Here is a 15735-nt window from a genome sequence, read left to right as displayed (position 1 = left end):
TATAGAAATGTAGGAAGGTTAATAGAGCAAGTTTCTTGTCCTCTAAGAGTTGGTAATCTAAAAAGGGAAAGCAGACAAATGGTGCATTACAGGGTGATAAATGTTTTGATGTGCACAAAGACAGGAACAAGTTCGGTAGGTTATATAGACTCTGGGTGTACATGTAGAGATGAAGCAGGAGAGATAGGGAAGAGCTGAGTTATGAAAGACTTTGAATATTATACTAAAGTGATGGACTTCATTCATCGTGTCATAGTAGGAAGTGATAGAAGCTCTGTTAGTTGTATTTGGTGTATTGGGGTTGACAGTATAGCACATTGTCATTGTAATAATGACACTAATTAGGGGACACCTTGGAAGTAGGTAAATGTCAACTCTCAGCTTTTATAGTGTTCAAGATCTCAGAGATTGCCTGATCTCAACATGCTTTTCTTCTTGAGTTCTTACTTCCAATCAGGTAACACATTTGTTCTTCATTTAATTTAATTTAAAATTTAAATTTAAATTTAATTTAATTTAATTTAATTCATTTCATTTAAAGCATCTTGAGCTCTCTGCTTATTGTCACTCATTTCTTTCTTATTGACTGCTCTCCTAGAGGCAAGCAGATTGTAAAAATCCTAACTTTAAAGTAGCAAAATTCTTTTAATATTGAGCATACTGTCATATGACAGCAGGACAGCAAACACTGTAAGAGAAGTCTTATTCTCATAAATGGGAGGTAAGGAGAATATGAGAGGGACTAGCCTACATTGTAAAGATGGGAGACGGTTTTGGATGACCGGAAGTGTGCATGACAGCACTGGGGAAAAGGGAAATGAATGGAGGACCAAAAAGAAAAGAGTTTGTAAAGGGAATTCTTAGGAGGTATTACCCCGAGTTCCATTTCTAGAAACCCTGGTGGATTTGATCTAGAATAAATGTATCCTTTGACTGTTTTTCATTTTGAACAGAGGCATAATTGTGACATGTGTCGTCTAGAACCATAGGACAGTGATTGTACTGGACTTTAGCTTGTTAGTGTCAGATTCCAAGTAGCTATGTTCAAGTTTCAGGCAGCTAAATCAGTCTGTCATCTCCATAGTATCTCCTTCAGGGAGTGGGAATTGGTTTCACCTCTTGGATTCTGTCTTTGCTTATAGTAGGTATGGAAAGGAAGGTGGCCAGGAACAATCGTTTGAGTGTTTTCAAGCCTTATTTCTTTGTATTGGTACGTCTCAAAATGAAATATCTTGTAGAAGTAGTTAACTCAGAAGGGAATTGTTTTTTCTTTTAGTAGTTAGCAAGTATTTATTGAGTCTGTTTTGCCAGTCAGAGGCTGTTCGCTGTGAATGCTAACATTAGTAAAATACTGTACATCAGGTGTTAATATTAAACTGGCTCTCTCTTCTAAACACGTTTCAGTGAAGTAAAATGCCAATAATTTCAGCCATATAAATACGAGAAAAAATATGTTATTTTAGTAGAAATCATAAAGGTTTTCATTGGAGCCTTTTCTTTTTTTTTTTTTTTTTTTTTTTTTTTTTTTTTTTTTTTTTTTTTTGCAGAGAACTGATTTGTCAGACTGGTCACTTTGCAGTTTTGAGAATGAATGTGTGTCCTGTTTCTTGGCAGTTAATCATTACAAATGAATTCAGGTGATTTTTAATAGGTACACAATAAAATCACTGAAACTTAAATAGAAAAATAGTCAAAGAACGTTGAGTCACATACTCCACATCCATAATAATCAAGGACACATAATTTATTTTAAAAACAGTGTATCATTTGTTTTATCACAGATTGACAGAATAATCAGGGCCTGAATTGATAACATAAGACAAATAATAAGCTCAAACTGCTGTAGAAATATGAAATTATGGGGTACGTGAGTGGCTCAGTCAGTTGAGCGTCTGACTCTTGATTTCAGCTCAGGTCACTACCTCATGGTTCTTGAGTTCGAGCCCCATGTTGGGCACTGTGCTGACAGTGTGGAGCCTGCTTGAGATCTCCTCTCTCTCTCTCTCTCTCTCTCTCTCTCTCTCTCTCTCTCTCTCTCTCTCTGCCCCTCCCCTGCTCCCTCTGTCTCTCAAAAATAACCATTAAAAAAAAAAAAAAGAAATAGGAAATGACAACCTTTCTATCAAGTATCCGGGCATTTTTAAAAAATGTTTTATTTATTTATTTTGAGTGAGAAAGAGTGTGTGCAAGCTGGGGAAGGGGCTGAGAGAGAATCCCAAACTGGCTCCTGGCTGTCAGCTTGGAGCTGGATCTGGGGCTTATTCCACCAACTGACAATCATGACCTGAACCAAAATCAAGAGTTGGAGGCTTAACCAGCTGAGCCACCCAGGTTTCCCTGGGCATTTTTTGATTAAGAGTTTTAAAAATGTTTATACCTTGAATTCAACAATTCCACTTCTAGTAATAAATTGATGAAGATTTGTATACAGATATTCTTAGTAGTATTACCTATAATGAAACAAAATTGGAAATACCCTAGAAGTCCAGCTACAGGGGATTGTTTAATTAGATTGTAATGTATACTGTAAAAATAACTAAAAAGGAAAACTGTTGGTTGTGGTTTTGTGTAGGGTGTGGTTTTATAGGTAATTGTTTTCTTCCTTGTTTGTTCACTATATTTCTTTAATTTTCTACTTTGAATATTTTTTAAGTGAGAAAAAATTTTAATGAGTCTAATTCCACAATTCTGAACATATGTGTGTCAAGGCTCTTTGAAAAAGGCTCTTGGTCTCTGCCTTTGTAGCACTCACTTCTCTAAGAATTGTCCTCGAAATACTATAAGAAAGAGTATGTGTATCTGTGAGACAAAGAATATTAAAATAAGGAAGGAACAAATAGTTGAGATTAAGAATAGATATTTCCCCAAATCCCTAACCATGACATAATTTTAAAATGAAAGAATTCTCCTGAACATTAGAAGTAGAAAAATAGTTACTAATTTCCAATAACATCAGTGGAAAAAAAAAAGCAAATCTGATGTCCTATTTTTTAAAATCATTCAGCTTTTATTTTGTTTTTTAATCACAAATTGCTTATATAACAGCTTAATATTATTCTTTGTAACACAGTCCCAGAAGTAGACTGTCTTGTTTGCTTATCAGAAATTATTTTTTCTCACCTTCTTTTTTTTTTTTTTTTTTTTTTTTGTCAGCATACTTTGTTTGCTTTTAACATTGGGATTATTTTTTATTAGCATACAGGTGTTTATGTAGCCTTCTTAGTTTCATAATGTGAAACTAAAATATACTTTTATTCTAAGTAAAGTTAGTGTTGGGGAGTTACTGAGGAATTTTTTAAAAGTATGTTGTTTCTGTTACTGCATCATCTTCTCAGGAGACTGTTTTGGTAAGAAATGATGTAATTACTATATTTGCAAACGGGCTTTATCAATTCAGCTTCCAAACAAGCATGGATATTTTGCCAATTAGATACCGTTTCATTCGTGTCATAGCATGGGTTGTACATAATAACATTAGTATAGTTTTCATTTATACATGCTCACACCTTAATTACCATGAATTTGTAACCAGCTTTACATTAATATATCTCTACAGTGTCCTGTCTTTGATTATTAAAAAGCAGAGGTAATGTTAAATAACATCAGTAAAAGAGATAAGGACTTTTAGTGTTTCATACACTTTCCTTAGTCTTATAGTGAATTCCATCTTACTGTAACTTAAGGCAGCCAGTTCCCTTTAGTAGAATATTATAACTTTTTAACACAATTACATTTGATTCTACTCTGATTATTAATGGGACCAGCTAACCTCTTTTAACAGTTTGTTTCTTTGGATTTAATTACTTGACCGTCTGTGTCCAAAAATTGGCAGATTTGTTTTCAAAAATCAATTAAATTAGAAAGCCTGTTAAAATTTTAAAATGTACTTTCTAGTTTTGTACTGTTCTGTTTTAATTTCAGTAAAAGTAATTCACTGTCTTCTTCAAAATTGGAATTGTTTTTTCCTCTGAGCCAAAATGTTCATCCACATTACCTCATTTAATCTTTACAGGAGTCCTGGGGGAGAGAGAGTATTAGTTATATTTTTAGATGGGGAAACCAAGGTCCAGAAACAAATTTCCCTGAGGTCATGTAGCTAATTATCCAGGTTATGCATAGCTGGCTCTTGAAACACTTACTTTTGCTCTCTTCCGTGTCTTCATGCTTTTCCCTAACTCCTCCGCAGTCTTGCTTGTCCTAGCTCTGTCTTCCTTGTCTGGCTACTAGCAGCAGCTCTTTAGCTGTTTATTTAACCATCCTCCACACTTCATCTTGCATAGTTGCCTTATCTGCCTAAGTCCTGTGTTTGACTCCTCTAACATTCTGGATGTATCCCATACCATTCATTTAATGCATTCCATGATAATAGGTAAGTATTCTGTGATACCTCTATATGTGTAACAAGTATTGGGTAGAATACTACATTGAGTAAAACATAGATAAGAATTAACGTTAACCTAAGAATTGGTTTAACTCTTAGAAACAAATGGTGTTTTGATCATTGATGCTAATGGAAATCTTTTTCATTGCTGTCCTTTATATAGGACTGTTTCATTTATCCTTTGTTTTATAGACCTTTTGGGGGTATCTAAAACTTAAGTAACAGAGTTATATTTCTTTTGATTTTTTTCTCTTCAATGGATTTAGAGTTGCCTCTGTAACACCTTTAAAGTATTTTAAGAGTGCTTTATTTGCTTGCATATGGCCACTTGATTGATATTTTTTAAAACTTTAAAGGGAATCAACTTTAGATGGTTTGCTTTCTTTTGTAGTTTTGATGTTCTCATCTAGGGAGTAGCCAAGTAATTAGACTTGAGACATCACACAAGAAATAATGTGTCCTCGAATAAACTTCAGAGACTATAAAATTCTTTTTCCTTTATATTGATTTCTGGCCCTCTTCTTTCTTCTTTGTACTTGTCACATATACCCATTGTTTTCTGTTCTGTTTGCCATCTTCCTCTTATCTTTTCCCAGTTATCACTGGTTTGGGCAGTTCTCCGGTTGTTCATATGTTTAAAGACCTCTCTTACTTTGTCACTCGGATATGGTCCCTTTGTTTTCTGCAGCCTGCCATTTTTTGGTTTGGGTTTAGACCCAGCTGCATCCTTTGCCTAAAAGGTCACCATCCACTATGTTGTGAGTGTGAACCTTGTTGGGGTGTGGTTGTGCCTTGTTGGATACATATATTAGTGTCTCCTGAAACTGGCCAATCTTAAAGGCTCCCAACACACCCAGATTTAATTGCTTTACCAAACCAACAGAAACTCAATGTGACTATTTCTTTATGATGCATTATGAAGTACACCTTTATGATATAGTAGAATTTCTTAGGTTTAACTTGCTTAAAATTTATTTATCCTAAAAATTTAACTTATAAGTGTATTCATTATTATAGTTGTCCTATTTTTAAATTGCTGTAATATATAATTTTTTAAATCACCACTCTGAATTGGTTCCATTATGCCTTAGTGTACAGACAGCAGAAACGTTTACCATTAAGAATTCTCAGTTACTTTAAAGTGATGTATGACATTTTTTTCAAGTGATGGAGGCCTGAGCCAGTCGCAAGATGACAGCATTGTGGGAACAAGACACTGCAGGCACAGTCTGGCTATAATGCCTATTCCTGGAACACTCTCTTCCAGCAGCCCTGATCTCCTGCAGCCTACCACCAGCATGTTGGATTTTTCTAATCCTTCAGGTAATTTTTGTTTGTGATTTTATATAGCCATATTGATTCCAAAGTGACAAATTAGATGGTTGAGACTTGTGTATCAAATAGATTTGCTTGCTTCCCTCTTCTCTTATCTCAAGGTTATGACTCACTGCAGAACTCCAAACACAACATTCATTTTGTCTTTTTGCGTAAGCTTGAGCAGTACTTGCTCCAATATAAAATAGTACATAGGAAAGAGATTACATTTAGGTATCTTTTGGTAACCCTTATCAGAACAGTGGAAAGAAAGCAAGGATGCTGCTTCTCAGCCAAGAAATAAGTTATCCATGGTGTGGAAAAGGATAAGGGAGATTTTTTCAGTCTTGGTGGCCTCACTTCTCTTCCTTTGTGAGGTACTGAAATATGTTAGTAATTTTCTGGAAACTTTTTTCCCCAGCACCTGAAGCTAAAATTGTTTTATTGTCATGTATTGTTAATTAGATATACTATAGCATCTTTTCATTAGTGCTTAAATTTTGGTTTTGGGTTTAAACATCATGTGGGACATCAAGTTTATTTTTATGCATCAGTTCGTGCCCAAAGACAAAAATTGTTATTTAACTGTATAATGTAAAATTTCATTACAGGGAAGAAAAACTTGAAAAATTACTTATGTATCCATCACTTGAAAGGATTTGGGATGGCTTTCAATAAAAGACACATACAGTTAAAACCAAGATGTATAATTAGGTCCAAGGAGAAGAAAGAAAGAAAAATAAATAGATCTACAAAGATTGGTGTAGTTGTGATTCAGCTTCAGTTTTAATGCTGAAGGCCCTAACAGCTAGTATAAGAAAGGAAGGAAGCTTGATTACATGAATCCCATTATTAGAAAGGAGGGAATATATAGTAAGTGTAGTAGTAAAGTTTCTGTTTTATTATAGCAACTTGAATAAAAACTCAACATACCACAGTTTAGTGACATTCATTCTGTACATTGTTATTTGGGTCTTTAAAAATTTCATTTGCCTCTTAACTGTTAGAGGGTACAAAACTCACTAATCTGTCTTCAACACATCCTCCTCTCTACCTGTCTACCAGTGTTCTTTCTAGATCACAGATTTTAATGAGTTGTTACTCTGCTTAGGAATTCTTAATGATTTCTGAAGTAGTTAAGGTTCAGTCATGAGATAGAAACCACTCCAGATATTTAATCAGAATTTAATATAAGAAATTGTTGCCAATTAACTGTTTACCTAAAATGGTAAAGAAGTAAGCACTAAGGTATCACAGAGGCAGGAAAACTGCCAAGTGGATTCATCTTCTGGTACATGAAAGAAATGCCACCACAGGGTGAAGACGTGTTGCTGGGGTAGTACAGGAAGAAAAATCCCACAAGAAAAAACATAAAGCAGGAAGTGTTTTCTTCTTCTAACCTTACAGTTGCTTTTGGTGCCCTTTTTGGCATAACCTAAGAAGGGACCAGTTGGCAAGAATGTGGTTCGCAGAATCTCAGCCCCATCGTGACAAGGCAGAGTGAATCTGTAACCTTGCAACAATAACATAGTAACTGTCAGTGTTCACTTTACACAGCATGATTGTAAACCCCCTTTTTAGCCTTCTGTCCTGCCAGTCTCCCTACTCTGACATTCTCTTTCTTTGCCGCATATCTTCACAAGTGTGATTTCTTTGCCCGTGCTGTTTTGCCACCTGTCAAGTTCTCTCCCTGCATATCCGGTGAACTTTCTCTTATTCCATGATGCTGAGCTCAAATGTTAACATTCTCTGGGAAGGCCATCCCTCCTTCCCGAGAAATCTTTAACGCATTTTCATTGTCTATTCTTACATTGCTTTCAAGTAGGAGCATGGGAATTTATTTTCATGTCTGTATGTGTGTCCCACAGCAGTGCCTCTTACTTATACTACATTCACAAATAAAATATTTTTACACTACCAAAACACAAACTAAGTATGCATACTTTCATAAGCTGAGTTTTTAAGGACCGATGATTTCTAAATTAAGTGATTTTTATGGCTTTGTTTTTTGTCATTGGCATATCTAGAGGTGGGGGTGAGGAACATAAGGGATGGTTGTAGGGAGAGGACTAAGAGAGCAGTCAGCTGGGGAGTTAGCTGGGGGAACCAAAAGAAGAGGTTGAAATTACTAAAATTTAGAAACTGTAAGCCCCTCATTGCACTGAAATTTGAAGAGAAGGTGCTACTTGGTTTGATTGCATAGTTCACTCATTGAAAACATGTTGAAAGAGCCAAAGATGCTTTGATAAAATCTGTATTGAGAGGTCAGTCTGCAAAGCTCAGTCTGCAGCCTGTGTCCATACCAGCAATATAAATGAACACATATGGGGCACCTTGGTGGCTCACTCAGTTAAGCATCTGCTTCATGATTTCAGCTCAGGTCATGATCTCACTGTCATGAGATCCAGCCCCATGTAGGGCTCCTCGCTGACCTCGCAGAGCCTACTTAGGATTCTCTCTCTCTCTCTCTCTCTCTCTCTCTCTCTCTCTCTCTCTGCCCCTCCGCCACTGTCTCTCAAAAAAATTTTTTTAATTACAAAAAAAAGAACACATACAGGTATTTAACTTATAAATTGTATTTTTTAATCCCCAAAATGTATAACTTTTTGAAAACGCTTTTATGGTGCTGTTTATATTTGTTGAATAAAATACTCCTTAGCAATTAATTTCCAAATTCAGTTCCTTAAGTTCTGCATGACGGCACTGAATTTTAGGTTAGCTGTGTACATCACATGTGTGTATTGTAGTACATGTGTGACATTGGCCAAGTCTGATTAACTTACTGTTGATTTCAGTGTGTTTATGCTGCTTGTTTAATTGTTGTTAGCAAGTTGGGTGAAAGCTACAGAACTGTTAATAGTTTGCTTTTGATTGCTGACTGTTCTGTGATTTTGCTTTGTTTTTGCTGCCTACAGCTGTTGGTTTTTACTGTAAGTATCTTGAAAACTGTGGTATTCCATTACTTAATGTTTCTGTGTAGTGTTTTATTATTTTTAAAAAGTCCCATGGTACAGAATTGAATGAAGTAGGAACCAGAACTTTTCTACCCACTGATAAGCTTGCCAGTGTAGACTGGTGTGTATTCATTCTTTTCATCATTTTCTTTGAATACATGTATTTTTGGTTATAGAATCAGTATACATGCTGCTCTATAACTTGGAAACTTGTAGGGGGAATTTTTGACCTAATGTTTTTTTGACCTAATGAGGCCTAAAACAACTCAAGAGTGTGGCCCAAGGGTTGTGAAACTGGAATTTTTTTTTTTTCTCAAGTGTGCATATGGAACTTTTTGCTTACCACTTTTTCATTTAATAGCACAGACCTTTTATTTGATTTCTTTAATACTTAGTAAACTTTCAGATTCAGCATTCCACGTCTGAGTTATTTTAACTAATTTTTTATTTTAAAGGAACATAAAGTTTTTGAAAAATCAAATTGCAGAGGAAGGATAGAATATAAGTCTCCACTCCCCAGAATTAACAATTGTTCATTTATTCATATATCCTTCCAGAAATTTGAGTGCACATAAAATGTGTTCACATTCTCTGCACCCGAAATGATACACTGTACTTTTCTTCTACCTACCCATCTCACCTGGCAATATACCTTGAATACTTACCTGTTTCAGAATGTGTTGTTCTACCACAGTTTTTTTTAACAGCTGTTGGCATTTCATTTAACCAGTCCCCTTTTGGTGGACATTTACAGTGTTGACAAAGTCTCTATGTTTATGTATCTTTACATTTTATGTTTGCATTACTATTATTATATTTCAAATTTTTGTCATGTTTTCTGGAGATTTGTTTTCTCTTGTGTTTATATATGTGTGTGTGTGTGTGTGTGTGTGTGTGTGTGTGTATATATATATATATTCTGTGTGTGTGTGTACAAAATAACATCTATTTTGCCTCCTGTCCAGCAAAACTTAAAATGTTTACTGCCTTGGCCTTCATAGAACAAAAGTGCCAATTCTTGATCTATACCATTATACAACTATCTTGTGTTTTCGTAGTGAAACTCTTCACTATATAGATTATCTTTCCTTGAACCACCACTTACTCTCTCAAGTATGAGCAGAGACTTTGTCCCATCTTATTTATTATTGTATCTTCATCATATGGAACACGGTTGACACATAACAGGCACTCCCTAAATATTTATTCACCATTTAGCAACGTAAAGTAAAATCAAAATGGGACACCTGGGTGGCTCAGTAGGTTAAGTTTCCAGCTGCAGCTCAGGTCATGATCTTGCATTTGGTGAGTTCAAGCCCCTTGTCACGCTCTCTGCACATAGCTCAGAGTCTGGAGCCTGCTTCAGATTCTTGGTCTCCCTTTCTGCTCTGCATGCACATTCTCTCTCTCTCTCTCTCTCTCCCTCCCTCCCTCCCTCTTTCCCTCTCTTTCCCACTCACTCACTCTAAGTCAAAAATAAATAAATAAACATTAAAAACATAAGATAGACTCAAGAGTCAGCCTTTTGGTTTTATTTTATCATCATCTTACCTAAAAAGGTCTTCCATTTTTACTGTAACATCAGGGTCAATACATGCTTCCCTCAAGTATCTTATTTTTGTATTTTATTCAGCAAGATTATAGTTAGCATTCTAGAAATTTTGCCTTTGGGTTGAAAGGCCAGATATTGGAGATTGCTTTTCTTGAATTTATTTACCTATTATGTAAGATTTTTTTAAAATGAACTATGAATCCTAAGACTAATAAATGCTGTCATCCACCAAGAGTCTTTTTAAATGTGTTTTCTCCTTACAGGGTTATATTTTTATATGCATTCTAATTTCATGCCTAAAATTTGAAATAATTAGATCATTTTTCTTGATTGAAATTTATTCTGACCTCATGTCTACCATTCATCTGATCATTAACATTGGAATATCTGCCATGTTTAAGTATTAGGTTTGACATCTATGATGTCCTGCTGACAGCAAACACGTTGATGAAGAATATGGATATTTTATATCTGTAACAACTCTAAAAGAGAAAAATAGGTTTACTCTGACAATGATAGCAATGCAAAGAAATGTCTTCCTCTAATCCTTTTCCGGGTAACTTTCTAGGTTGGCATTTACTACCATGGCAAATTTATGAGGGTTTGGGTAATGGGCTGCCCTCTGGATAATCCCTTTTGTGGTTCTGTTCTAGAGGTACCCATTCATAATGCCAGATCCCTTTTATGTGATTATGTCACAGTTTCGCCTTCACATGGGAAACAAATCACTTTTAAGAGAGTATGACTTTTTTTTTTTTTTTAACTGTTTAGCAAGATACACAACTCTGAGTTCCTTCCCAGAAGATGTTAATAGTATGTTGGAAACAAAAGAAGAGAAAATGAAATGTGTGCAAATTCCCACCCTCTCTTTGTGAATAAATTTCCCTAGAGAAATTAAAGTGATCAGAGCATCTCCCCCTTACCTCAGGGTTAGCCAGTCCTGCGGGCTGAAAGCTCAGTCTCCAAAGACCTAGTAAGCTGATCCAATTCTAGAGCCCCAGACAACTGAGGCCTACTTTTGTGAAGAGGATAGGAATGGGGATAATGAAACCCTTTTGTTCACTGTCTTTCTCTTAGCAAACTGCAGTTAGCTAGAAAAATATTTTCTAGCCACGGGTAGAGAAGCATCTCAATTTGGGTGGATCATAAAACACTCTAACCTTAAGCCTTGTAGGTTTACAAACCCGATGTCAGCAACACCTGAAGGATTGTCTTATTGCAAGGAAATAATGAACAAGAGGCTTTTGGTGACTCATATATTTGCATACATCAAGAAAGGCAGTTTGTTGCATCTATCTTATAAAAGAGACTTGACTGAATATATGAAGCTTTCTGCTTCCAACTTGGCAGTAGACCCAGAACATTTAGGACTCCTTTTTCCTGGAATTGTGTTCATATATGTTCAGTTGAATCTTCCAGTCGGTCATGGAAATCTGTCTCTTTTTGTGCCATTAGCCTCAGAATGTTACCTTATTCTGTGAAATTATTTTCTGCCGCATCTATTTCATTACTCTTTTCTTCCCTTTAAACAGAATTATACTTCAGATGGCCTTAAGACAAATTTGTTAAGTTTTCTTCATCTCTTAAAGTTAATAATGCAATAAGAGAGTGCTAGAGAAACCATATCTACTTGAGCCACCAAACTCGCTCAACCCAATTACAGTCATTACAAAAAAAAAAAACCCCACAAATAGTATATTTTTCTTAAGAAAAAAAAAGACAGTTTTGGGGTACCTGGTTTGCTCAGTTGGTTAAGCGCCGACTTCAGCTCAGGTCATGATCTCAGTTTGTGAGTTTGAGCCCCACATCGGGCTCTCTGCTCACAGCTCAGAACCTGGAGCCTGCTTCAGATTCTGTGTCTCCCTCTGTGTCTGCCCCTCCCCCACTCACACTCTGTCTCTCTCTCTCTCTCTCAAAAATGAATATTAGGAAAAAAATTTTTAAACAATTTTGTAACAATAATTTTAGGAAATTGGGAAATATTAATGATTAATTTTCAGATTATTTATGTTTATAATCAATATTCGGTAATATTAGGGGAAAATACACCATGTGTTCATGCTGTCAAATCACTTTTTACTTACACTGAATTATATTAAAAAGTAGCCCGGGGTCATCATATTGAACATTGTCCTGGAAGTTTTTGGCCAGTGCTGTGTAACAAGAAAAATTTTTTAAAATAAGGTAGAATGGGGAGGATAATATCATTACTTATTTGTGCATATCATATGAACATTTATCTTGAGGTAAGATTTATCTGCTGATAGCAGAAATCACAAAGGTAAAGGGGTGCCTTTGTGGCTCAGTCGGTTGAGTGTCTGTTGATTTCAGTTCAGGTCATGATCCCAGAGTCATGGGAGTGAGTCCTTTGTTGGGCTCTGCGCTGAGCATGGCGCCTGCTTGAGATTCTCTTTCTCCTTCTACCCATTTCACCCACTTGTGCTCTCTTTCTTCTTGTCTCAAAAATCAAAAAATTAAAAGGAAATGACAAAGTTTGAGATTTAACCGCATGAATATTTTAAATTTTCCTGTTAAATATGAAAATAGGAAAACATGTGCCACTTTATAGTAGACTAAGCGTTGTTATCTAGTATTGGCATAAATTCAGTAAGAAAGAGCATAAAGAATACCAAAAAGTATTTTTAAAAAGAAGGAATACTAAGAATGTAACTAAAATTGTTCTCTTTATATTCCAGGATGATAAAATATTATAGCCTTTTTGGAGAACACTTTGGCACTATATTCCAAAACCTTAAAAATAAGCATGTCCTTCCTTGAATTCAGCAATTCTCTCTCTCTCTTCTTCGTCTCCTCCCCCACCCCCCACCCTTTTTGGATTTTCTTTGAGGAAATAATCAGATTGCCTGCAAAGGTTTATCTACTAGGGAAGGGGAGGAGGGTATTATTCATCATAATGTCATTATAAAAGATATGCAACCTAATGTTTGTCATTAAAGGCTTGTATGATGTAAAAATATAAAATACATATTATGGGGTTGCCTGGGTGGCTCAGTGGGTTAAAGCATCTGACTCTTGATCTCACGGTTCCTGAGTTCACATCCTGTATCAAGCTTTGCACTGATAGCACAGAGCCTGCCTGAAATTCACTCTCTCTACCCACCTCTCTGCCCTTCTCCTGCTCACACAAATGCACACGATCACTCTCTCTCTCTCTCAAAAATAAGTAAACATTTTTTAGAAGAGAATTTTTCTTTTTTAATTTTTTTTAACGTTTATGTATTTTTGAGACAGAGAGAGACAGAGCATGAATGGGGGAGGGGCAGAGAGAGAGGGAGACACAGAATCAGAAGCAGGCTCCAGGCTCTGAGCCATCAGCCCAGAGCCTGACGCGGGCTCGAACTCATGGACCGTGAGATCGTGACCTGAGCTGAAGTCAGCCGCTTAACCAACTGAGCCACCCAGGCGCCCAGTAAACATTTTTTAAAAAATAAATATATCTTAAGGAGTCCTATGCCTCCATTAAAAACAGCTTATTTTTTTGTATGTGTTTTTCTGTGAACATATATTAGTATTTCATCACCTGAGAAGGCTGATATATTCATTTATCAATAAATGCAACAGTGATTTCTGTTAACCTCCTGGAATAGAAATGTATGTATCACTGTTCAGAGGGAGCTTTTTGTTCTGAATTGCTTTTTGAAGAGTTTAATTGTCTTGAAAATAACAAGGCACACTTTTGTATTCATGTAGATATTCCTGATCAAGTTATAAGAGTTTTCAAAGCAGATCAACAAAGTTGCTACATTATCATCAGTAAAGACACTACAGCTAAAGAAGTTGTTTGTCATGCTGTTCATGAATTTGGTTTGACTGGTGCATCTGACACATATTCTCTCTGTGAAGTTTCTGTTACTCCTGAGGGTGTCATAAAACAGAGAAGACTTCCGGACCAGTTCTCCAAATTAGCTGATAGAATTCAGCTCAATGGAAGGTGAATGTGCTTATTAGTGAATGTATTTTATTTCTAGATGTGTTTCTTTTTTTTAATGAACTATAATTAGCCTACAGTGTTCTCTTAGTTTAAGGTGTACAGCATGTTTGACAGTTGTGTACAGTGTTCAGTGTTCTCCACGATGAGTGTAGTCACCGGACAATGTTGTCAGCCTGTTATTGGCTATATTTCCTCTGCTGTGTGTTTATCTCCATGAGCTATTTATTACATAACTGGAAGTTTTTAAGTCTCTTAATCCCCCTTTATCTAGATGTGTTTTTGAAGATCATGTGTAAAAACAGACATTTTAAGTAGAAACATCACGTCTTAAGGTCACTGAATTCACTGTAAAATTAAAGTAGGATTTCTCTTTTTCAGCTTCCTTGTCTCCATAATTACGTAAATGGAATCTCAGAGTGTTAGCTCTCATAAAGACTACCTGAAAATGAGAGGAGAAAGAGGACAATTTGCTAAGCTATTTTAGCCCTCCTGCTGAAATAGTCTTAGAACCACTGATGTAGTCCAGTCCATTTTTTACAGAGGAAACCAAGTGATACATATCTTTATATGTATGTGACAATATATATGTTAAATTATAAATTTGTTTTTAATGTGACTAAAATTTATGTGGGACAAAAGAAGGCATAATTTTTAAATGAGCTCCGAAAATTATTTGATCAACCAGAAGATTGTTTCTATAGTACATTTGTTCTTTATGCTGGTGGTTTTCTCTGAGAATAATATTTTCTTTTTAGTGACCTTAGATTTACATGTAGAGTAAAATCCTTAGAAACCTCACAGAGATTGCCTGTCATGGATGCTGTTAAAAGAGTGGGTTAACTCTGCTTTGCTAGCTACACATAGTGCTTAAAGAGCACAGACCCTGGAGCCAGGGTGCTCAGCAGTCTGGGTAAATTCTAGCTCTGGCTGTGTGACCAGGGTGTTATTTAGTTTCTCTCTGTCTGAATTTTCTCATCAAAAATATGGGGATGATAATAAATAGAAACTACCTCATAAGAATGTTAAGAGAATTAATGAGTTAACCTACCCTATAAATGTTAGATATAATTAACTAGTGTAATGGGTCTCAACACATTTGTAGTTTTCTTTTAGGCATGTGAACAGTATAAAAGAAGAAAAAGAGGTATAGTTGCTTGACTGTAAAAATAGATGAGATACAAACTTAGGCTTGGATCGAGTTGTATACCAGAAAAGAATAAAGTAAAAGTGACGTGTGACACAGCATGTTACCTCTTTGTCCCCAGCAACAGCCTTGTACAAGATATTTCCCAACTGTGAAGCTTGTCTCTTAACTTTTAAGTGCTATAGAATTGTTGATGTAAAAAGAAGAAAATGAAGGTCTTTTTTATGGCTGCTGATCAGTACCATTTGCTGGAGTGAGGTTTTGTATTTAACAAGGGAGAAATCGTTAGTGCAAGGATTTCTCTCCTTTATAGGTTTTACTCTTCTTTGCTCCTCTTGGGAATTCAGAAATGAAGAAGAAAATAAGCGTAGGAACAACTTCTGAATAGATTCAGGTGTTTATTCATGCTGTCCATGAACAAATACTTAACATAGTACC

General features: G+C 35.7%; 1 protein-coding gene across 7 annotated transcripts in view; it reads left to right on the top strand.

Annotated features, from left to right (window-relative positions):
• Positions 1–15735, top strand: part of RAPGEF6 (Rap guanine nucleotide exchange factor 6) — a 183782-nt gene that overhangs the window by 129653 nt on the left and 38394 nt on the right. For all 7 annotated transcript variants that reach the window (XM_042983427.1, XM_007087786.3, XM_007087787.3 and 4 more), the window contains 2 exons: positions 5547–5704; positions 13913–14153. In XM_042983427.1, the coding sequence (XP_042839361.1) occupies positions 5547–5704; positions 13913–14153 (399 nt within the window). The remainder of the gene's footprint in view (positions 1–5546; positions 5705–13912; positions 14154–15735) is intronic.

This window comes from Panthera tigris, chromosome A1 (genome assembly GCF_018350195.1).
Source record: "Panthera tigris isolate Pti1 chromosome A1, P.tigris_Pti1_mat1.1, whole genome shotgun sequence".
NCBI lineage: Eukaryota > Metazoa > Chordata > Mammalia > Carnivora > Felidae > Panthera > Panthera tigris.
The sequence above is the reverse complement of the archived record's forward strand: the minus strand, read 5'-3'. Positions and strand labels throughout refer to the sequence as shown.